General features: G+C 39.9%; 1 protein-coding gene across 5 annotated transcripts in view; it reads right to left on the bottom strand.

The window, feature by feature from the left end:
* Nucleotides 1-132: 132 nt before the first annotated feature.
* The window catches only part of LOC115025049 (KAT8 regulatory NSL complex subunit 1-like), a 31,532-nt gene continuing 5,977 nt past the window's right edge, over nucleotides 133-25,687 (bottom strand). For 3 of the 5 annotated variants that reach the window (XM_029457043.1, XM_029457042.1, XM_029457041.1), the window contains 14 exons: nucleotides 22,952-24,416; nucleotides 12,105-12,246; nucleotides 11,863-11,946; nucleotides 10,286-10,395; nucleotides 9,446-9,587; nucleotides 8,180-8,348; nucleotides 7,491-7,646; nucleotides 6,611-6,838; nucleotides 5,530-5,675; nucleotides 4,532-4,656; nucleotides 4,322-4,379; nucleotides 3,068-3,180; nucleotides 2,468-2,714; nucleotides 133-1,798 (listed from right to left, as the gene is read on the bottom strand). In XM_029457043.1, the coding sequence (XP_029312903.1) occupies nucleotides 1,586-1,798; nucleotides 2,468-2,714; nucleotides 3,068-3,180; nucleotides 4,322-4,379; nucleotides 4,532-4,656; nucleotides 5,530-5,675; nucleotides 6,611-6,838; nucleotides 7,491-7,646; nucleotides 8,180-8,348; nucleotides 9,446-9,587; nucleotides 10,286-10,395; nucleotides 11,863-11,946; nucleotides 12,105-12,246; nucleotides 22,952-24,348 (3,330 nt within the window). In that variant the 5' untranslated portion in view covers nucleotides 24,349-24,416 and the 3' untranslated portion in view covers nucleotides 133-1,585. The remainder of the gene's footprint in view (nucleotides 1,799-2,467; nucleotides 2,715-3,067; nucleotides 3,181-4,321; nucleotides 4,380-4,531; nucleotides 4,657-5,529; nucleotides 5,676-6,610; nucleotides 6,839-7,490; nucleotides 7,647-8,179; nucleotides 8,349-9,445; nucleotides 9,588-10,285; nucleotides 10,396-11,862; nucleotides 11,947-12,104; nucleotides 12,247-22,951; nucleotides 24,417-25,687) is intronic. The other 2 variants (XM_029457044.1, XM_029457045.1) reach the window with 2 other exon arrangements.

Genomic DNA, 25,687 nt, shown 5'->3' with positions numbered 1-25,687 from the left:
ACAAATTGTGTCCAAAATGGTCAACTTCCTCCTCACTTAAGAGTCATTTCTGTGCATTAACAGAGATGTGTGAACGTGGGAGAGATTTCAGACAGTTTCCACACTGAAGGACTTGAGGCCAGAACAATAACGCCAAGTTAAACATAAATGTTTTAATGGTACTATTTACAAAAAAGAAAAAACAATTCTGCTTTTTGATTAGGTTAACTGCTGCAACAATCGAACAGGTACATTGACATCTTGCTTAAACTACAAAAGAAAAAACAGTGATTGAATGGCTGTGGCATTAAAAGGAGGTGTAAAATGAAAACAACCATAGTTTTTTTTTGCATAGCAATTAGTTACTTAAGGGGGGAGGGGGGGCAAGAAGAGTGTGGTTATGACATTGGTGGGGTGGCAAAAAACAAAACTCATCTTGCAACAGAGTAGTCTAGATCTGATCAGAGTGAAACTATTAAACAGCAGAAAATATTCCCTTAAATTGAAAAACCTGAGCTCGGGGTGGCTTCTAGCTGAGAGCTGCTACATTTGAAATGTTTGCAAGAGGAAACTCGTCAAGCTGGACCAGAAAAAAAGAAGAAGGGGGGGGGATTGTGTTATGTCTTTATTTTGCCACAATTTAACTTTTCTAATACAGCAACGACTGTACGCAAAGAGTGAAACTAGCAGATGGTACAATCATCCCCCGCCATGTTTCTTTTAAGTGGAAAGCTTACTGTGTGCTGTTGTGATAAGACTAACATTAGCATGTTTTTTAGCATGCAGCAGCGCTTTTTTTCTGTAGAGCAAGTGCTCAGAAGACACCACAGTCCTCTCTATGCCACCACCCACTTTAAAAAACAGAACTGAGAGAGTTAAGAAGAGACAGCGGGGTGAGACAAGGAGCCGGACACTCCCAAAAAGAAAAAGACCGTAAAAAGGAATGATTTACTATTCAAAAAAACACAAATAATGTGTTACGCAGGAACAGACAGAACAGATACAAATAAAACATGTCAGGAATGAAAAAACAAACGAAGAAAAAGCAAACCAACAAAACTAGACTTGGCAGTTGGAGAAGTGCTCTGGTGATTTCAGGCGACCTCTAGAGGGAGAAGAAGGGACCACATCTCAAATGTACCTGTTTATTTGGATGAGGGGGATTTTTTCTTGTTTTGTAATTTGTCACTCCACTAAAAATGTACATGGGAATTACAAGCAAACTAGTCAATAGAAAACACCCTTTGGCCATATTTTGAGGAGTCCGCTACATAGTGCGCTACAAGTGTACACGCGACATATGAAACACCACTAAGCCCCCCATGTACATTGTTTAGCCTACTACAGAAAACATTTTTTGTAACGTGTTGTTTTATACTTTTTTTTTTTTTTACATTTATCCTTTTTTTTCCTGTGACAAAAACAAGTGCAGGGAAAGGCTTCTATCTCCATAATGTTCACTAAAAACTGTGAAAAGTATTAGACTGATGTTTGAATATCAAACAACAGGAACCCATTTAATATCTTATTCTGCTTTGAGGTTCTGCTTGTTAATGCCAGAGAGGAGCTGTGGGTGGGGGGGCGGGGACCTCAGCCTGTCAGTCATTCATCGATGTGTGGAGGACGCCTTGTTTTTGGGGCCGCTGTCGTCGTCACAAGGCAGCTCCATGTCGTCCGAATCCAGCCGCCCGTAGGCTGCTGCTCGGCAACCTGAGATGCTGCGCATTCTGGGCCTGATGAGGTGGTCGCTCTCCGGCTCCGGCTCCGGGGCGGGGTCCTCTGGCAAGGGGAAGCCACGACGTTCCCACGGTGCTACCGTCTGCAAACATCCGACATCGTTCATTAAACATGGCTTCAAATGTGCAGCATTTCTTTTTAAGATTGTTTTTGTGGCTTTTTGTCTTTATTGATAGAAGAGAAGATGGATTGGAAATAGGGAGAGAGATAGGAGGACATACAATTAAAGTTTGGAAAGAAACATCCATAGGAATTATTTACTAGGAGTAACACTCAAAGACTCCGCTAATGTGCTGCTTCAGGACTGTAGTTTGATCAGATTTGACTGACATCAAAGCTGAAGAACATTCTTTTTTTTTTTTTTTACATTTGCAGCTTGAATGAAGCTTTGAATGCCTGTCGTGATATTTTATGAGGTCGGTCGTGTGTTCATTAATAAATGATCCACTGATTTAGTAAAAATTGTGAATTTGAATAAAAGGGAGTCATCTATTAGAATTCTTTAGAACTTGTCAGTGCGTGTCTACCTTTGTGTGCGGCAAACTGTTTTTTAGACCTCAGTAAAAATATTGTTTTTGAAAGGCTCAGTGCTTTTACCCGTTACTTAAATCTAACATGAAAACAACACTTATTTGCAGTGCAGAGGCATCAAAAGAGAATTTCTTTGTATTTGCACCAGAACAAAAGTATTCTTAGAAAAAGAATCATTTGGGAGTAACTTCCAACAGGAAGCTGAAGTTGAAGTACGTACCCTCTCTTCAAAGGTAAAGTCTGGCGTAGAGCACCGCGTGTCTTCGCTGGACAGCAGCCGATGCGAGTCCCTGGAACAGGGTGTGTTGGGGTTGGAGGTGGTGTCGGGGCTGGCTGGACTCATGGGTGACGGCACGTGGCTGTAGTCGTGCAGCATAGGGCAGTGGTCTGGGGACGCAGGTTGAGGGGTGGGGGGGTTGGTCCCGCACAGAAGAGGTGTGGTGCGCCCGTCAACAGATTTGTACGACCTGAGGGACAACGCAGAGATCATGTCACATCTACAGTCTGCAATCAAAGACCAGTACGTCCCTGTGTACGGCTGTACCAAAAGTGAAGCTTTTATTGTCCGTTATATTTTATGACGTCATCACTCTAAAATAAAATAAATGCTTGAACAAAGTCCTCAGTTTGAATAAAGTGATTCATTAGATTAAATGAGCTTTTTGTTATTCTGGTTAAATAAATGTAATTCATGGTGCTGTTAGATTGCGTGTCTCCCTTTGTGTGCGTCAAGCGGGAGAATGAATAGACATGAACAAATGAAATAAGCTGCACTATTTGGTACAGGCCTATCACTGCATGGGATAGTGGTGATAGTGACCTGCTGCCCCTCCTCTTAGCGGGAGCCAGGGCCATCCATGTCCAGCGGGAACGCTCCTGGTCCTCATGGGGTTGATGGAGCACAGTGAAGGCTGCGTCTGTCAGGTCCTCCACCTACAGACACACAAAATACCATCAGGACCCTTAAAGTGTGCCGACTTCACTTTAGAACTGAAACAATACAAACAATCAACTGACAGAAAACTAAAAATCGCCACAATTTTGAGAGCCGCTCAAAATGACCAACATCCTCTGGTTTGACCTTGCAGGGTTTCTGTGGAGTTCACCACGTTCAATTTAACACGTTTAAAGATAATTTAATTAGGGCTGTCGAATTAACGCGTTAATTTCGATTAATTGATCGCAGAAAAAATAACGCGTTAAAAATATTAACGCAGATTAATTGCGCTCCTAGATGCCCTTGACTTTTGCTCCGACAGCACGGAGCTCTGACAGCAAATATTGATATATGCGATTAATCGCGATTAATTAATCACAAAGCTTGTAATTAATTAGATACATTTACTCGCTTGACAGCCCTAATTTTAATACAACATAAAATGTAATATTTCATGGGTAAACCAGACAAAGTACAACAGAGATCAGTGAAAACCACTCTGGAGGATGAAGTCTTGAAATATTTACAAAGTGCATGAATTCATTGAAACAACCTTCTCAGACTCATAAATTGTGAAACACTGCTTTGTGGCTCTCCTGTTGACTCGATCAATGTGGCTCTCACGTAAAGAATAGTGAAGACCACTGCACTACAGAGATATAACCTTGTTAGGCATTGGACCACCAGGTGTCACTGTTCACTCACTGCCATACAGTATGTTTGAGCTGACATTTTGAAAGTATAAGTGATATGGTTTATTAAATAATGAATAGATTCATATATCTCAGAAAGCATCTGCACATTTTAAACCTCTGCAATAGAAAGCGTCTGCCAGTGCCTACATTGGTACTTTTGCTTATTGTGATGTCATTTCTTAGAGTATCTTCAAACGCTTTATATCACAACAATCTGCACAACATAAGCTAAACTGTTATGTAGGTCAATAAACCATAAAGATAAATAAAAAAGGTATTGGAATTACAATATTTGAAATATTGTTTGACAACACCTATAAGGTAAGGTAACGCAATGACATCACCATGAGCGATGACGTGAAAGACAGAAGCCTCACCAAAGGGTGAGTAATATGGAACGTGTATCCTAAATATCACTTTGGACAAAGATGTCAACACTCACCTCGCGTTCATCTTCCTCTTCAGTTATTGGCAGAGAGAAGATGTCCACTGATCGCCACCTAAGCACAGAAACAGAAAGATAAATGTGAAACCCGCCGTCACAATACCTTCCTAAAGGCAGAGTATAAATGCACTGGTCAAGGAAAGCAACCAGGCAGTTAGCAGAAGGTTTCATGTGTCGGCGTAAACAGACCATCATGCAGGCATTTACCTGGGCGTGAGAATCTCTTTGTACTGCAGCTTCTCCACCCTGGTGGTGGCAGCCACAGACATGGGGATTACTATGTTGTTGATGTCAAAAGAGCTTTCACCTCGCCTCCTCTTGATGGGCTGCTGCTGGGGGTCAGAGGTGAACATATAGTATGAGGATTCAATAGGAATGTATGACCTCATATATGACCTCATATATGACCTCATGGTTTAATGAGCATTTCTGTGACAGTTTCAATGATAAAATCTCCACAGGAGACATTTACTAGAGGTTGGTGTTATTGTGGATCACCACCGTGCCTGTCATTATTTTCCACCGTTTTATTTAATGGTCACGCCTCTTGATGCATTTGAGGAGTTCAAATATTTATGAAAATTTTTAGATTTCACTTGAACTTTTACAGCAAATACAGAAAACATTTTCAAAAATGCAATGAAGCGCTTTTATCTAATCAAATTGGATTCATACGATATAAGCAAGAACATTTTAGAGTTTACAGAAGTCTTTTTAACTTGTATGTATGTATGTATTTATGGTATGGGCACCTGGGGGAGAAGAACAAAAACAGACCGTCCAGAATAACAAACATGGCCGGTAAAGTTATTGGGCAAGAAACAACTGGGGTGTAGGAATAAAACGCAGGTGACATTCTATTACACATTTTGTTAAGACAGCATTTCATGTTGTTGTTGCCACTAGGGAGGGGATTTCTAACAGACACGCTTAAATAATAATAAATAAGGATGTTCAACTTCTCAGTGCCTGCTGAGTGTTTGACAGTTGTTCTGCTTCCGTAACCACAACAAAACAAAACCACCAAAAGAAAATGTCCACAAAGTCAAAGAAATAAAAGAGTGTGTGTCGTGGTGCTCTGCTCCGTTTGCAGTTTGGCCATTTTGAGAGAAGACGGTAAAATTGACTGAACACCAAGAGGTTGATACCTCATGAAGTCCCAGTTCATCATCTGATAGAGAAGTAAATAAAAGGAGTTTCCTTACAGGTGTGCTCTGGACGCTCTGGCCCAGCGGTGTGGAGTTCTCTGAAGACGTGGACAGCTGGCGTGTGAGGGGGCTGTGGAGGGACGGGTGCATGTTGGCCAGAGTCGGGCAGGGACTACTCGAGTCCAGGAAAAGTTTAGGGGAGGCTGGAGGACGGGAGACAGACAGATTTTAGATGACTGCTTGGTCTCCTTGAGCAATTACAAACCCTTTCGTGAGATACCTACAATATCACATTAAAAAGGACCTTAAAAATAGAACTGGACCGAATAGTTGAACTATAGTGACTATAGACTAATAGTCTGGTTTTTCATAACGTTGACATTCCAAATCAACATTGGAATGCACAGGTTTGTATTTAAACCCAGTGCCGTTGCAGACAAAGATCAGGCTACACTAATAATATTAGTATTATACCATTTAGAGAATGAGATTCCAGCGGTGGCTGCAGAGGACATTTACTCCAGAGCGTTGTAAAGTCCAGAAGTCAAAATGTATTGTAAAAGATGGATATAATCAATTCCAAAAATCACAACATGTTTTTATCTATCGAAATATTCTGCTTCAAACCATATTTGTTAGTGTTGAGCTTTTCAAAAACATTTCCACTGCAGTGAAAAACAACAGTTTTGTCCTGAAGCTCGTCGCACCACAAATTATATTTAGATAACCGCAATAACAAAAAAATCTAATTCCATTCATTATTTACACAATTATTTAAGGCATTACACAAAAAAAGATCATATTATGTAACTGCATTTGCTTGGCACTCCATCGAAACGGCATTGCTTTATTTGTTGACAAAAACTGACGAGTCGTATACATTAAAGAAAGTTGATTCAATAAAGAAATTAACTAATTACTTTGATCCGATAAATCCCTATCAAAAATAAGACATTTTGTCCAAAGATTTATTATATTGTTTAGGGTTATGACGTCATAAAATATGGCTTCATACGAAAACCTCAATAGAATTATATATATTTTTAATTAAAAGTGTTCGGCAGAGCCCTACTTTAAATGATTAATGCCAGCGATAATTCCCAGTCTGTGATCAGGGCTTCATTTGTAAAAGACTCACTGTCGGTCCTGTCCAGCGAGTGCTCTCTTAATCTCTTGCGGCTGTAGTTCTTGTCGTAGGGCCCTAAGGGGGTGGAGAGGCCCTGCAGCCGCTCAGTCTTGCACACGGCCTGGCCCTCGAGCCGGGCTGTGTTTAGAACAGCGCTACTGCTGCTGCCGCTGCCCACACTGCTGTCCACCGTCCTCAGCTTCTCAGCACGGTTCTTATAGTGGCCCAGTCCTGCAACACCAGGAACCAGTCACACATCATCATTAGACGTTGATGCAGGTTTTCAGAGCAAACATTTCAGTTTTTTAAAAAGGACATCCGTTGGGTGTCCATAAGCCCCAAGATTCATGAGCTATAATACGCTGGGTATGAAATGTGTGTATGTTTCAGTACTAAAGTAAAAAACAATGAAAGCTGCTTCAGACCTGTAAGAACATAGGTTGCTACTACTGGAGCTGTGCAAACAAAAGCAACAGCCAATCCCATAACTGCCTCTGCCCTGTGGCATTGTGAAATGAAATACTTACTGGGAAAAATGCCAATGTGAAATAAAAACAGCTGGAATGAAATAAAAGCAACCGGCAATAAACTCTGTTATTGTGAAAAGCAGCAAGATGAAAGAACATTTCATCATAATGAGCTGAGTTTAAAGAATTTCTTGTCTTATTTCACTAATTCATGGTGATCCATTTGGTCTATACGATTATTTCCTCATCTCTTATCTTAAATATGGAACTGTTTGGGCCTCTTATATTCAGATCATTTCATTTCAGACATTTAAGGGATATTAGAGGACTTGTTGAGTATCACTGTGCAGAAATGTGTGTCTGTTTGTTAAACAAATAAAAACTCTCCCTGCAGAGGTCTGTGGCTCAATAGCATTTGTACTTACTGACTGCCATAAGTGAGTTGGTGAACTTGTGCTTCTCTTTGGACGAGGACAGCTTGTGTTTGAGGGAGAGCTTCTTCAGTGGTTTGCTCCTCTCCAGTGACTTGCTTTGCCACTGGCTCTTCATCACCTGCTGCAGACGTAGGCCTATACAAACGTCTGAGGAAGAAGTAAACAAAAGAGGTTTAACTATAAAAACACGGATTTAGGATATTCTACCAGTATGCAACCAAGTGTGCAGTGGACACTTCAGATGTGCCATCTGTAGTTTAACATTAGCAATTCACAATGGCATGCAACATTTATATTTAACCACAGGCAATCTACTGTGTGAGCTTATGCCAAGTCCACTGTTGTAAATACAACTTTGTCTTATTTATGTATCGGCATAATGCATTTGGGACAAAACAACAAATTCCTTAACAACAACAAAGAAGCCTTGATTTGTGTGAATCCAGAGCTACAAAGGGAAGACTATATTCTTATGGTAGTTGTGAAACCATCCCGAATAGTAAAAGAAGCCAGGCACTGAGAATGCGGGACTTATTCAGGGGAATATGACACCCATTACAGATTTTTAGTACATTTAGAAAATCTTAGCTAAGAACTTCCTGCGGAGAAGTCTCTCTACGACCACTCCTTGTTTGTCTTCCCCTTGAGATGTAAAGTAGGAAATGACTGCGTAAACTGACCATCAGGGAAGGAGAGAATGGGGTGGACGCCAAGATCCAGTCTTGACAGGCGCTCCAGGGTGGGCTGCTCATACTGAGGGTCCTCTCTGGGGGTGGGCCAGCCACCACACATCACACAGCTGCTGGGGTTTACCCTGCAGTTACACTGGATACAGCTGCTTCTCTGGGCCTGAAAATCATGTCGCAAATCATATAATGCTCAACTGTAAATATTCATAATTTAGTTTCTACATTAAAAGCGACAATGAGTAGGATTTCTTGATTACGGTTTGTATACACAGTATTCAAAGTTAGCCCCTCCTCCCCGACTCAACTCAAGGATTTGTGTTTTTCCGACGCTGTGTCCGTCATTTTCGTAGCTTTCTCTTGGAAGTCTGCTTAAATCTGGCACCTGATCGCTTGGTTTTTATAGAGTATTACTCCCACAAATGTCCCGAACACAGCAAAGTGAAAAGAAATGGTCCCGCCACACACTTCTAGTAGGTAATAAGTGATTATTGAGAGATCTAGACGGGACAATCCTATTCATTGTGCCTTGAACACATCTGATAAAGTACATTTTACTCAGTGAAGAACACATTTTCTACAATTTAATAGACTACAGTCATGACTGTCATGGTGACAGAGTTCCTGCATATTTCATAAAAGGTTCTAATATTAGTTCCACTTGGTACTGACTGGCAGGTTCATTTAAAAACTAGAAGCAACACCGGAAGTTATTATTCAGCCTTCATGTCCTGAAACTATAAATTAAATAAAAAAATAAAAATGTGATAGCACATTGTTGATTTAAAAACTAACGACATGAAAGATTTAAGCAATAAGACATTTTACATTAAACACATTTCCAGACTTAATGTCTCACAGATCCCAAAGCCACCGTGTTGTTCTGGGGAATAACACGAACAATCAGCTCATGTTTCTATTTCCTCAACTAAAACTTGTGAGTCGTCACATGGGTTATTTCCCTTCTTTGTTGTTTGCCCTAGTTTTTCATAAATAAGTCAGCCGTCTTTTGCTATTGGGTTATAAACCAAGTCTAATCAGTGAGTGCATGAAACGCACAAGAATAAAAGTTCACTTTATTGCTCTTTGCCAACAAATATGTAACAGCACTCGAACCCGTTCACACAAACACACCCTCTCAGTTCCTTTAAGGTGAAAGCAATGAAAAATCTAATGGTGATGAATTTGCTTTATGCACTGAATTTATCCAAATGTTACACTGGCCTTATATGTGAGCATGTACAAACAGACGACACTCACCTTGCCGTTAAGGTTGGGCACAGTGTTGGGCTGAATGAGCCTCCGTCGCCGACAGCTGACTAGCGGCCGTGTACGCGCAGCCACACACGTGCTGTCGTAGGCTGACGGCTGCTGGTGCTTGGTGTCTGCACTCTCTGCCATCCTATCAAAAGGACAACCAACAGAGCCCAATCAGGTCACAGGTCTTAGACGCTCAAGATGGTAGAAACACACCTCGTCTCGAGTGACAAACAAGTTAGTTAAATACATAAGCACTGATCCATTTGTCTTTGTTAAAAGCTTCAACATAAGTTAAAATTGAAGATGAAAAGAGACACTGATGGTTATTAACTTTTGTGAATTATTATTCAGATATTTAATGGTGAAATCTTCATCACTTAATCTCAGTAGCAACAGTAACATTAGGCTTGATCATCTTCATCGATTTGTTGAATAATCGTTTCGTCTATAAAATTTCCAAAAATAGTGTAACAATCTCCAAAAACTCTGCTTGTTTTATTCAACAAACAGTCAAATACAATCAGTTTACCATCATATATGACAAAGAGCATGAATCCTCATGTTTGAGAAGGTGGAACTTGTAAATATGTAGCATCTTTGCTTGAAAAATTACTAAAGACGATTAAACGCTAATCGAAATGGCTGTCAATTACATTTCTGTTGATTAACTTATCGATTAATCATTTCAGCTCTAAACAAAATCAGAATCTCAAAATGGGAAATCCATAAATAGAGATTTCTCAGTAACGTTTCTTAGAAAGCAGATTCCCTTCGGAGAAGCTGAAATGAGGCTATTATTATTATTATCATTATTATTATTATTAGTATTATCAGCTGTACCTGCTGAGGACGCCGTTAACAGGCTGTGTATTTTGACCTTTCCACTGGCCGGACTCTGTGTTGGAGATGTGGGCGACGCCTGTGTGCTCCAGCCGTTCTGAACCAACATCCTGCATCGACAGATAAGACAAAGCCAGTGAGACAACACCTCCTGTTAACTGGCACAGCAGCACAGGCTGACCAGCAGCACTTAAGCAAACCCAGGATATTTAAGGAAACTACCGAACTGCATCATCCCAGTCTTGTGGCCTTGAATTATTCATTCTAGATTTGTGAAAAAGGGCTCGGCTCTCCCAAAACTTAAAAACCTATTCTGCACTGTCATCAAGACGCATGGCCGGGAGCTCCTTCTTCACAAGCTTTCACATACAAATGAACACAATTTCATGGTTTCAATTAAACTTTTAAGTCTTGTCCTAATCATTTGGCGGTCTAATTTAAATAATTCAACAGTTGACAGTTCATTTTTCTGTATTATTCTGTTGAAGCAGATTATTATTATTATTATTATTGGAAAAAAAAGATTAAAGCGACAGTATGCCTCAGCAAAGACACAAAATCCTACAATTTAACAAGGTTGAAGTGAAAACCGACTGTACGATTAATTAGTTGTCAGCAAAGATTAGACGCCACACCTGCAGTTGTCCTTGTTGAACTATCATTTGTATATTCAGTTCAAACATATGCAGAGAAAAACAGGCTCATCCTGTAATAAATAATTATTTGGTCATGAAGGTGTTTATTACAAAAAAGGCTCTTTCGTCTGATTCATTTCAGACCTGAGGGACAGATAAAAAGAAACTATTTCCTGTGAACATTTCACATTTCCACTCGATGCTTTAAATGATGATTCACTGATTATCAGGCGTCTATGAATAAACTTGTAAGTGTACCAAAAACGCCAATATTTACCTCCCAATGTAACAACAAACGCTCAGACTACTGAATGAACACCGGTTTAAATCAAATACTTGCTGAGAACTTTTAAATATTGAAAACTGATTTATCCAATTTATTTTGTAACAAGCATTATTATTATTATTATTATAATAATAATCCTACTTCAATGGCAAGTTAACTTGAATGTTGTTCAAACAGCATTCGGATGTTTAATAAAAAAAGATGTACTCTTTAAGATTTAGATTTTTGGTGAGCCTTTGTTGCAAGAAATGTTTTTGAGGCTCATTCTTGCTCTTAATGTCATTTATTACACATTAACTGATTTATTTAAACATGCGCTTATTTCCCCCCAATGGCCTTGCAAGTTTTATTACCACAACATATCACCCAATAAAAAAAGGACACAGTCATTTCTGCCTCAATAATCACAAAACAACTCCAAGAGATCCTGGCGAGACTTACTGAATAGGATGTAGCAGAAAATGCTAAATACTCAACAAGAGATGCTGCATATCAGAGCCAGATTTAATAACTTTATACTGTGAGTGCATCATAATTGACAAGTCTGCTTAGAGACAGATTACACATTTATTTGGTTTAGCACGGAGACATCATATAGCCAAAGCAGCGCTGTACAGGAACACAACCCTCTGTTGACTTTCACCCTTTACACTTACCTGAGTATTTACAGGCTCTGTCTTCACTTCTGTCCCACCTGCAGACACTCCGCTGGGGGAAACGCCTGCCAGCTCCACTAAGCCCTACAGAAGTAAGACCTGAGTGTTATACTTCCACCACAAAAGATTAACATAAGGAGTATATCTATGTTAACAGCTCAGTGTTTTCCTGCACATTAGCCATCAGCCTATTATTTAACACACACAAACAGACATGTCCAACACGAGAGTGAGCAACTGACCTTGCTGGCGCGGATCTGTCTGTAGATGTCTGTCTGCTGTCGGATGCGGTACTCCAAGTCCGAGATGTGGGCCTGGAGCCAGTTCCAGTGGCTGATGATGGCAGCTCTCTCCACGGTGTAACGGCTCTCCGCCCGTTTCCATCTGCGGGTCAACAAGGTGAACAGATGAGATTCTGGATTAACGTTTGCAACAGAAAGCCTATCCAAAGATTTGTTTTAAACACAAATGATATACATATTTTGAACAGAGCTAGAAAGATTAGTACCTTAATCGATTGTCCGAAAAACAATCGGCATTGCTGAACAGAACAGCAGCCGTTTTCAACCTCTCAAATTTTGTATCATTGTAAACTGAATATATTTGGGTTTTGGACTGTTGATCAGACAAAACAAGACTTTGAAGACATCACCTTAGATATGGGATGAAAATATATTATTCAAAGAAAATAATCAGATTAATTGCTAATGATAATAATTATTAGTTACAGCTAGGGCCGGGCGATAATTCAGTATGATAATTTACCGTCTTTCAATGGAACTGTATCATACTGAAATCATATATTGTTATATCTTGTGAAATATAATATATATATATATATATATATATATATATATATATAATATTATATATATATATTATATATATATATATATATATATATATATATATATTATATATATATATATATATATATATATATATATATATATATATATATATATATATATATATATATATATATATATATATATATATATATATATATATATATATATATATATATATATATAATATATATATAATAAACTGTTCCCAATTAAATGAAAAAAATACTCAGAACTTTGTCAAGTATATAATAGGCTTTACCATTTGGTTATTTCATATAGATCACGTTTATTGAATTACCAGAAAACATGCTTCATCATGATATATATGGTTATGGGGATATGAAATTACCTATATTTAGATTGAAGATTTTAATTATTCAGTGGTAAGTAGTGTACAGAAAGGTAAGTTGAACATCTGTTGTGTCATGAATCATCTCAAACATATATATTTTTTTGAATATTAATGAATCACAAATGGATCATTTACAGCATATTATCCAGTGAGGCTCTGAGCATTTCCCCTGTCAGACTGCAGAGGTCAGTGAATCAGCATTATAGAAAAAGCTCCCAGCAATGGCAACTGCAGGCACCTGGAAAATCCTCCTAATCAAAAAACAATATGATGAGGGATGCTTCACAAGTGAGGGGGAAATATAAAAATGGGGATTTTCATTGTACTGAGTTACTTCATGGCAAACTGTGAATGTCAGCTGAGAACAGAGTACTCCATTTTACCAGTATGACACACAGAATGGGCATTTCAAAGGCAGACATGAGAGGAAAATGTCTGCTCTTGCACTGTGTGGCAGCAACCACAGGGGGTGCTGTTTCATCAAAATATGGGCTGCAGTGACCATGGCATGAACAATGAAAAAAATGACTCAGATGGCAGACAAAGATAGACCTTGCACTCCTCTGCGCTTTCTCCTCTACACACCCGTCTCTGTTTTCAATTTTTAGATCTCCACCAGGATGGAGGAAGTCGAGAAAAGGCTACTGCCGAGAGGGGAGAAGAGACGGGAAGGGGAGGAAGGGGAGGAAGGGGGGTGTAAAAAGAGGGACAACAAGGACTGGGAAAGCTCTGGCAGCCTAGAGAGGAACAGACGGGCTTTAAAAGCAATCTACAGGCCACAGGGTGCTGGGGGGGTGGGGCTGGGTCAGGGAACAGTGCGGCAGACACTGGGATAACCAATAATCCAAGCAGGCATCCTGTCTTATTGTGGAGCTGAGCGGAAGGAGAGTTATTGTGGCTTTGACGCAGACATCAGCCACCAATCAGTGCAATGAAAGATGTCTTGATTCCTTGCTTAACTCAGCTCCAACATTTAGCAACGTTTATCTATGGCTTGTTCACTGCAATACAGCATCAAGGACACTACTGCAAATACAGCTGCAGTGTCACCTGCCAACAACATTTCCTGTTGCTATTCTACAGACTCAATCCTGTTCTGCACAGATAAACAAACATGCACTGCTGTTACACACTGGGTGGTGAATGTTCACAAAACACTGCAACACTCCTGAACACGCCCATTGCCGGTGCATCAGATCAATGCACTGGCAATTTATTTGCATCCGGGATTCCCGGTGGAGACTCATTTAAAAACTACACCGGTGATGTGTCGCACAATATACTGCACAAACTAGTGATTCACCAAGATGTAGGTGGACAGCTGATCTACCAAAAGGCTAGGTGAGCTGTGAAGCCTCTCTGGGTGAACTGCAAAATGATCTCAAGGAAATTCATGCTCTCTATGACAAAGAAGATTTTTCAGCATTGGCCTGCTTACTAAAGGAGAGTAAGACTGTCTACAAGAGTCACAGAAAAGAGACACCAAGACCCAGTGGTGGAAAATGACTAGTACATTTACTCAAGTACTGTACTTAAGTACAATTAAAAAAATAATAATAATAATAATAATAATAATAATAATAATAATAATAATAAAAGAAATAAAATGAGCCTGCATTACCATTACTTGTTATTTTTCCTCCACTACATTTACTTAATAACATTGGTTACTTTTTACTTGGCATTTTGTATTATTAATCTGAAACCACAATCAACAAATAAAAGGCTTTATTGATCGCCAGGGGAAAATTCACAAGCTACCCTGCAGTTTGTGAAGTAATGTAAATAAATAAATAATAAATATTGTAATTACTTTTAAATGAGTATTTCTGCACTGGGTTATTGCTTTTAAGCAAAAGATCCGAGTACTTCTTCCACCACTGTGAAGTCCTGATCAAGCACAGTGGATCCCACCTTCCTAAAATCCTAAGGCTTTATCATCAGGACTGATTTAGAATTGACGTGCCACGGGAATTCATTTAAATTAAAAACTGAAGAGTAGAAAACCTATGAGTTCTCAGGGTCCAACGGACAAGAGCTGTCAACCACTAGTGTAGATAATTGTGAAAAAGAAGCAGGAAGAGCTAAAACTGTAGTTTAGTAAAACATAAACACACAGAGGCCATTACAAGTGCAATGACCTTAATCGGCAGTGACGAAGCAGGATGAGGAGGAGGAGGGGTCAGTTAACAGCATTGAGAAATCTCCCCTCCCCACACTAGGAGCTCAAACCCCCCCACCCCCTAACCAGGACATATTTTCCTCCCCCCTACACCCACACAAAAAAGCACCGGCGGCAATCACTACAGCCGTTGTTTTGTGTCAGCACATTCTCCATTGTGGTGCTTCTCTGAATGCAGCACATATGTTGTATGGTGCTGGTGCACCCCTGTACCATACTATCCACACCAAAACCAACCCCGCTGCTCAAAACACGTGGCCCAGCTCTCTGCAAAAAAAACCAACATGCGTCTGGGCTGAGGGCTGGTCACTGAGCCAGCTGACTCATTTACACCTGATGTACCTTTCCACTGGAAATTTACCATCAATGGGGAGGAAATTTATGACGTTCCTTCAGGCTAAGAGAACCAATTTTTGCTTTCATATTAAATTGTTCTACAAGTTCAGAACGCACAAACTATTTCTATCACCATTTGTGTTAACACCTTTCTCTTCTCCTCTACTTCATTGTGTTAGTTTGTTTATACTACGGGGGGGGGGGGTACTTCCTCTCCAAATGGACACACAAGTGGCTGGTAGAAGTAGATGTATTTGCTTGATGCTTGTATTATGCTTTACATATAATATGCTCTGCTATTTTTTGCTCATCATTTCATCACTCAGCACTATTAGCATATGTTCAGTAGAGCGTATAAATGAAAGTCTCTTGTATGAAAGAGGTAAAAGGTACTTAGGCTCTGACATACCTATTATACATTATGGTAAATGGATTGCATTTATATAGCGCCTTTCTACCGCTACAATTCGTCTCTCATTCACACACATTCATACACCAATGTGGCAGAGCTACCATGCAAGGCATTGGCTTGCCCATCGGAACAACTTGGGGTTCAGTGTCTTGCTCAAGCACACTTCAACATGGGATCAAACTACCAACCTGTTCTTTTGCACCATTTGTTTGCCGCTGTATTTGATAAGCAACAGTTTTATTAGAATATACTAACTCCACAGCCTCGCTGAACTTACAACAGACGTGTCTCACACGTGTGTGGTGTCCACACAGGCAGCATTACTACTGCTGCCAGCCCTTTCTTTCTACATTGAGTTTGCCTTTTATAATGGCCATCAATAATAGAATGTTGCATTTCATTTAACTATAAATAGCATTTATATTTATTTTTGATTGAAAAAGGTTAAACAGCATTTTCTCATTTGTAAATAACAATTATCCACATTGTAAAAACGGACACGGAGTGTTGAGTTAAAAATAAATATTCACTGACATATTCTACAGATAGATATTGTAACTGTAGTATTGATACTGGTATGATGTCAATACAATGTCAAAAGATAATTTTCACTGTGGTTTTGCTGTGAACCCTGCACAATGTGCGGGAAGAAAATGGCCAGGATCTCAAATCAAGAGAAAAGGCAGCTGGCACGCAGCCGCGCTTGAGTAGCGCTGCTCAAGCAGGCTGTGTTGCTGCCTTAACCTGGTAACATGGCACCGAAATAAAAAGCATAGTAATAATAGAAAGAATAATAGTCTGGTCAATTCTGAAAATGACATCACTTTAGTGTATTGCAGCAGTTTAAACCATTTAACGACAACACGTATGGTATAGTACGATATCTAAAACAATATCTAGTCTCATATCAGGATATCAATATATCGCCTAGCCCTAGCAGCCATCAAACTATCTCCATCTCACGCTTGCTGCTCATCTCTGAACCTCTGCATCAGCTGTCTTCTCCGACACTTTTATGCACAAAACTATAGTTTATAGTTCTAGTTGGAAGTGCAGCTTGCATCTGTAATCCAGTTGATATTAATTGAAAACAGGATTTGAAAGTGCATATTTTTGCACAGGCTGGCAATGAAGAGGGTAAGGTCTCCAAACCTGGCATGCTAGCTCTCCCAATCATCCTACCACAATAGTTCAACACTGTTCTAGGGTTGGGCAATGTCTACCAAACAGGCATATGATTATGTCCACAAACTGTGATGTGTTCAAATTCAAAATTTATATGAATTAATGTTACGCCATCTTGCGCTCTTGCTGCACGTCTAAATCACGATGGGTGCTTCTCGGTGGTCCATGACAGTCAGACATTCAACCCTACGAAGCACCCTACAAAACTTTCTTTGCAGACCGTACAAAAAACGGGATAGTATAAAGCAAAGCTGTAATGAAGGTTATTTTACGAAGTGCTGTCATTAGACTCACAAACATATCTGATCTAAATTGGATTGAATGTTTAATTTATTGTCATCTAGTTTTTTTTAATGTGCATTAGGGGACAACTGACTCCATAATTTATACTTTATCACACTCATGTTCACATTGGGAAAATGTAGCTCTGTGTATAAATATCTGGCAGAGGAACATGGTTATGAAGACATGCATACATTTTGCCTTCCCAGAAGAAAGTAAACAATAAAACCACATTGCAAGTATGATTCACAAACCATTCAGTCATCATTCATACATACTCAACAAGGGAAATCAGAGCAGCAGCTGTCATATTAATTTCTTTGTTCTTTAGAGTCAAGGATTTTCAAAAGCAAATTAAAAGCACAGAAAATTATCCAGACATTGAAACATTTAGAAGAGACTGCAAATGTATAACAATATTGTTCAGGTTTATTCTGATGAGCAGGGATGGCTGGCAGGAGTTTCACAGGACAGCTGGTTAAACTCATGTCTTACAGGAAGAAACGGCTCTGGAGCCGGGATTGTGAGCGAGGCAGGCCGACAGGGTGTGGGGCAGGAAAAACTAGTGAGGGCAAATTCAGCCAGAGAGCTACAGCAGTCATTACATAAAAGAGGGGGGTTATGTAACGCCTGTGGGTTCGTGTTGAGGAACTTGGGTTGAGCTAAACACATCCAGATGTGTAGAAAGGGACAGAAACCTATACAGGCATTCACATAGATAAATAACTACACACACAAAACGAGGGAAAAACATAGCTAAGCTACTCAGACTGCAGAGTAATGCTGAGCTATAAGCATGAAAGGCACGCTGTAGTCTCAGCCAACCTAGTTACCCTAATTCACCAACAGCAGGCAGACAGAATTTCTTTTCTGTCTATTTGCATAAAGATCATACAAACAACATGGACTCTGGATCATACAGGCCCCATTTTATCATCTGACAGACGAAAAGCCTGCAAACCGCGGTACATTTTAGTGCTGGCCAGATAACGCAACTCCCGACATTTTCCTTGTTCCGTCTGTGAGCCATTATGTAAGCTGAGATTTCCTGATGAGCATTATTGTTGCCTCAGAAACAAGAAACTGTGCCCACTTGTTTAACACAGAACAACCCGTGCTCCATGTAACATGCCGAAACAAACACATGTAACTCTAATGCATTAACTGTCCTTGTCATTTTGCAGCTAGTATAGAAGCCAACTTCATTTCTGAAGCTAGCAGCACCCACGCCTTGTTGTGGACGTCACATTCACAGACAGACACTGGCTAAAGCAGAAAGGCCCTGCAGCGTAAGCATGACAACAGATGTTGGCTGGCCCCGCAATCCTCTCCAAGATACGGGAAACCACGTCTACAATATAGACGGGGATGACAGGATTAGTTGTAAGCAACGCACTGCATCCAAACAAGCAGCTCAAATAGGTTATTTTCCACACTGCTGTCAACTCAGCTGACGATAAATAATTGAGGTGCTGCCGCCTGAAGAAGACATTACATTGTCTGTAGTGTTGACTGGTTGTAGTGCTGTAAGCCATTAATTGGTAACAGAGATAAAATGTCAGTTGGGAAAATGTGGCATTATGAGATATATAGAGATATAGATAGATAGATATAGATAGAGATAGATAGAGATAGATAGATATAGATAGAGATATAGATAGAGATATAGATAGATAGATAGATAGATAGATAGATAGATAGATAGATAGATAGATAGATAGATAGATAGATAGATAGATAGATAGATAGATAGATAGATAGATAGATAGATAGATAGATAGATAGATAGATAGATAGATAGATAGATAGATAGATAGATAGATAGATACACACACACACACACCTTCCTGGCAGACTAACATGTTCACAAAGAGGCAAGGCTTCTCCTCTGCTGGGTTGCGAGCTGAGAACCTGTTTTTTACTTGTCGTGTTATGGATGATTATACAATGTGCATCAGACGGCTGCATATAAAGGCATAACAGATGAGCAGTTTTAAATTTCCAAGGCAGCTTTCACTCAGTGTACAGAGAATTATTAGGCTTACATGTGCAACCGCTTGGCAAACATTAGCAGACCTGTTAAGTGATGGGTGCTTCTGTGACAGCAAAACAAAAACCTTCAAATGTGGCTTATTCAAGAACATCTGTGCAAATTAACAAAGCTCTCTGGGCCTGGTTTATTATATTCAAATTGCATAATTTAGCTTTATTGTGTAGCAAATAATACAGGCCAAAAAAAACTATTGTGCTCTTCATACAGGGTTCTTACAGATTTTTAAAATTCAAGCACTTCAAAAAAGCCAAACATTTCAGGACGATAGAAGCCTTTATCATCACATCTATATTGTTACTAGAAATGCAATAACTAAGGGATCAACAGACGACTTATATAGCTATGAGTGACTAGTGAACACAAGTAAATAGTAAACAGTGATTGTGTAGATGAAACTGCAAATTATGTTGAAAATCAAGCCTTTTTCAAAGATATTCAAATGCAAGTATATTTGTAACCTTGAAAACATACCGGTAAAATTAAGCTATTTCCAAACTTTCAGAGACTTTGTACAAACCCAGTTCATTCATGTGGTGGTGTTCTAACCAAATAACATTTATGTAAGCTATAGACAACCAAATGCCATAGTGGGATAATGTATTACAGTTATCGGTCACTGCAGCTGCATTTCATTTAGCCATATAGGCCAAAACACTGAGGTTAACCTGGTCTGGGAGATTTCTTTCATCGGGTATGGGGAGAAACAAATAGTTAAATAAAATGTCACCCTATAATATTCTATACTGATCCAGTAACATAAAAAGCATACAAAATGTCCATACATTAACGGAGACCTATTTTTACGCACTGAGGACTTAGCAGTTGTTAACAACAGTGAATAAGGTTGCAAGAAGCTGTAGCTGCTTCACAATAAAAACCCTGACAAAAAGGTTGGCTTTCATGGTAAAGCAGGAACAAGATATGTCATGTTTACTGCAACAGAAAATAAACTGCAGCTGAGAACATTTTTTGTTTGTTACCAGTAATTTTGCCTGGTTATTTAAGGACATTAGAGGGAGCTTGGTCAAGATTAGAGAAAAACACCATGATGACTGTAATGAGTTAGGCAGGAGTCATATTACCATTATACTGTGGTAGCTGCCTTATCCCACAGGGTAAATCTGAATACCACCTCAGCATTTTTCAGATGCTTTCTCATGTATGGAACTACATGTAGGTAGTATTAAATGGGCTGTTTAAAGAATATAATAAATATGATCCATGCTTGAGCTCAGCACACATCCAGAGAATGTTGCTTTTCATCAGAGCATGAATATAATGAGAATAGAAACACAATTAGGCACTGCTTGATAATGTACAACACAATCATCTGTGCTGTAGTACAACAAAGGATAAAATCCTACGCTCAGCAATAAATTGATCCTCCATTCATGAACACCATGATGGCTAAGGCTGTCCTTTGATTGAAGAGATTCTTAGTCGAATAATTGATAAGTTAATTTAAATAGACAGATCTGTAAAACTGAGTTTCTCCACAAAGTATCACACAAATCCTTGTGATTACCAGAGATGTGGTAATAACTTTCTTGGAAACAAGTCATTCAGCATGAAAAAAGGCTTTAAATAATGAGTAATTGACAACAGATATCTAATTTGACTAAGACCAAAATGACCAACTAATCGACTAAGAGGGGGCAGCACTACTGATGGCCTATAACCTTTAACCTAATTTTCTTTCTGTGGCATGGACATTTATGGGATTTAATTATTTAAATACTCTTGGTGCAATGGCAATGCATGGATGTACCAAAATATATAATTTTAATCGATTTTCTAAACAATACATTCCTAATTCAATAGAAAATACAAATGTTGCCATTTCACAATCATGATTGCAAATGTAGCTAACCCTCTGACAAATTTCATTCACTATTACTAACAAATAAGCCTAATTCAATATTCTCCTTAACATTCAAATTGTGGAAAGCATCTACAACTTCCAAGGGTATCCATTGTCAAAAACAAAACCTGGGTAGGTGCATCGTTCACTTTCATTACAAAAACAAATAATATTATTTATCATTGTAATAATTAAGAGTATGGAAATAATATCGATGATTATTTAGTTAATATGAACAAGTAATTGATCAAACCCGCCCATAATAAAAAATATATTAGATCAGACTGAGAGGATATGGGCCTATAAATGATCTTATGTCATGGTTTAGTACATGAGATGCCCTTTTTGGGTGAAACAAACTTCCTCTTTGCAATATGTACCATTACAATGTACATGATTGCTTCTAAATCTTAACATAATATTACATTATTTGTTGACTAGTTTTGTCCATTATCTATTTATTTAGGTAGATCTGAAACAATAAGCAGAATCAACTCAAAACAGTTCTGTTCGCTACCTTGTTTACATAAACTATCATATTCAGTGACATAATGACTCTCACTCCTACAATCTCAAGCAACATAAATGTAGCTCAATGTCCACTCTCCTTGAAAATGACGTGCTATAAATTTGCACATAAAATGCTCCAACACCTCCTTTGAGTATGAATACATTACAAGCAATTGTTCTACTTTTGGATCATGCTTGCAAGACACACACACTGTTAGGTTATGAAGATATTTAGGTCAAAAGGTCTAAAGTCAACACATGAAAGGACAATAAAAATCAGTGTTCTCAGCTACGTTGTTAATAATCTACCCAATACACAGGTCAGTAAGTCCATTAACGCTGCTGACCCTCCTGCTGTATTTTTCCCCCTTCCAAACACTAATGACACAGAAATGAGCATGTGAACTTCCCATGGGATACATTTGCAAGCTCCTGCTGAGGCAAACCTGACATCACAACAGGCAGCATGTAAAAACATAAAACCCACACCTTCTGCAAAACCCCCGACTCTACGTTTCCTCCTTGGTTTCAGTTTAAATCAAAACATTCATCTGCTCTGTGGGCGCTCACTTGTTCACTCTGCAGATAAACAGAACGTTCAGTTTCAGCCTCGGCCCCACTCAGGAGGAAGTACTGTGTGACGAGAGAGTTTTTTACTTTGAACCCAATCCAGCCGGTGCATTCTCCACAGGATGATACCACCCACACAACTACACTCTCTCTGGGCGAATGGTATCTCTACCCCTCCCTGGAGTTTGACCCAACCACTACTGAGGCAGTTATAATTGTCATTAGCACCTGCTAGGCCTGAGTAGCATATTGCAGGACCCAGAAATACAGGGACTTTCACAGGACAGTTGAAGGGCTATAAGCACCATAGAAATGTGAGCGTAATGAGAGTTATGTGCATGGGGAAAGTGTAACAACTATATCTTTTTTCATACATTTGCTTTCAAAATTAAACTTGAGTCTCGGTAGTAAATTCTCCAGTACTGCATAATCATGCATATATGTAAAGCCCTAAATAAGCTTGATGTCTCAGTGGGTGAAGTCCCTTTTACTTACATTTTGACATGTCGCTGCTCAATGTCCACTCTGGTCAGCTCCTCCTCCTCCAAGTCAGAGTCTCCTCCAGAGCTACTTTCTGTTACATCTGAGTCAAAGGCGCTTTCTGCTGAATGAAGGTTGGCCGATCCACTCAGATACAGCCTCTCCAGTTCCAAGGGCATGGAGCCGCTTTTCAGGAAGCGACCAAGGCCATCTCTGTTGTTTGAGGAAGAGTGGCGTCCAGTCCTCCATGTAGCTGTAGGGGTTGCAGTTTCTGCTTTACGGTTTCCAGCCAAAAGCCGGTTGAGAGCAGAGTCCAAGAAGCCACCCAGCTGCTGCTGAATGTGCCGCTCCACCTGCTTGGCCTGAACAACCTGAAGACGTTTGCGCAGGCGACGCAGTCGGCTTTCGATCTCAGATTGGCGGCTGCTGTTGAGAAGGGTACGCTCCTTAACATGAGCATCAAGGCTGTCCGAGGAAGAAGTACAGGGTAGAGGAGGCTGTGGTGCAGGTGTGCAAGACGGGGAGCCCTGCTGGCTGCTACCTGGTCTCTCCCTATCGGAACCCTGTGACTGACTGGTAGGCGTGTGTGAATCAGCTTCTTCCAAATTCACTTGTTCAGTGGGGTTAGGGTTGTCAAGGGTATAGGGGGAAAGGGCAGCAGACTGGAGAACTGGTGGCTCGCGATTTTTTCCGTCTGTATTTTGAGAAACCCCAGAGGAATGCTTCTGTTTAAGGGTTCCTTTCACCGGGATATGCCCCGATAAGGTAGCTGTCAAGGTCTCAGCGTCCAAGGGCAGGTTCTGGGACTGAGAGTCTGTGGTGGCAGACGGCTTGTCACCATTCACTGCCACCACGCAGCCAGAGCCAGACATAGTGGCCAGCTTCTTGGCCAGTCCATTGACAGGTGCCATTGGCTGGCCACCTCCGTTAGTGCTGCCACTCATGAGGCTTTTGAGTTGGCCGCCAGAGAATTCGATCTGCTGCCTCTTCCTCAACAGGAAGTCTCCTCCGCCGTTGAGCAGGGAGCTGGGCAGTATTCTGTGGCTTTTCAACACAGACTGTTTGATGAGGACTCCTTGCAGCTTGAGTGACTCCTTAGTTGAAGGGACAGGTGTCACATCAGAGCATAGGTAAGAAGCCACCAGTGGCTGGAGCTTTCCCAGGGCCGAGGCCTGAGCCACAGAGTCAACTTGGGGCTGCTGTTCCTGGTCTCCGCCACAAAAGTCAAGAGGGCAATCTTCGGACACGGCCTTGCACTTAGCGGAGCCGCTGCTGTGGATGAGGATGTTGCTGGCGTTACCGTTGTTCTCTGCACTGGCTGGTGAGAGACTTGAGGATGGGGCAGCCAGTTTGAAGCGGATGTGGTGAGCTTCGGCTGGGGCGTCGGTGAGAGCGGGCGCCATCGCAGCCATGCAGTGCAGAGGGACGGGCACCGTGGCCTGCTCCACACCACCAGCTTACTGCCCCACCTGAGGACAGCCTGAATATAACAAAGACAGAAGGAGAGGGGAGACAAGAAATAAAGTTAAACAAAGTAGTCTCATTAAGTCAAACATAAATAAAAACCTTACTTACTACACCAAAATCTGATCTGTTGATGTTGGGTGGAAATATTTTCCTATCAACAATTCCCAGGTAACATTCACAGCCTTGTACAGTGATGGGCCCACAACCACATAATGAAAACAAACATGCAGACACTACCTAGAACCCTTTTAAATGTTCATTAACACTAAAACCGGCTGCTGTACAAAAGTGTGATTTATATTAGTGCACTCAGAATTATTCAGAAGGCAATCAAGTAAGGAACAGTTAACTCGATAGCCTTAACACGTTTAAGGAAAAGCTGCATATAAAAGCCTATACAACAGTTCAGTCTCAAAGGCAATGAAAGTGCTTATCGGCAAATTGGACTTAAAAACTTGCTTAGACTTCAATAAACACAGAAATATATTTGTATATATGCATTTCTCCATATGAAATATTATTTTGTTACGTGAAAGCAACATGAAGGCAGGCTGTACATATATACAATGAAACATACAACTGAAATACTTGCACTACAGGTTCTGTAAGCCTTTAGAGTGAGCGGAAAATTACTAACCAAACCACCACCCAAAAAGATAGAAGTATTTCTAAAATATTTGGCACCAAATGATTATGGAAAAAAGCAACTATACCACTGCTTCAACATCAACACTAATTCAAAACACTCCTAACCGAGTTAAAGGGGCTAATCAAATCAGCTGGTGACTCATTGACATTTTGTTGACCTATTGGTTGGAAGTGTTGCTAAAAATGATCGACAGAGGGTCTGCAAAAAAGGAGAGGAGGACGATCATTTGAGATGATCAAATTCACTCTCATATTTCTGACGATTCACTATGCGCTCAAAAAATTACAGAAAATGTAATTAGATTCCATTGTAATCAAAATAAAGTTAAAGTGCTTTAATTGTCATTACTTACTACTCCCTACAGGCATGAAAAGAACAAACTACAGTTCCTCCAGGGCCTAGAGTAATAGACATACAATGTATCTGTTAAAGTAATAGAAGCAATTTGATATCTTAAAAAAGCAGTACAAAAAGTCATCTTCATTTTAGCTTAAAATGCATGTGGACGGATTCATCTACAGAGGCCCTCCTCCAAGACCTAAATATCAAATAAATAAATGATATGCACTGACCTTGGTGAGAGGGATACTAACAATATAGATGGAATAAATAAGAGCAGACACCTGAGCTACTTC

Source organism: Cottoperca gobio, chromosome 19 (genome assembly GCF_900634415.1).
Source record: "Cottoperca gobio chromosome 19, fCotGob3.1, whole genome shotgun sequence".
NCBI lineage: Eukaryota > Metazoa > Chordata > Actinopteri > Perciformes > Bovichtidae > Cottoperca > Cottoperca gobio.
Note: the sequence above shows the minus strand (reverse complement) of the source record. Positions and strands in the feature narration are given on the sequence as shown.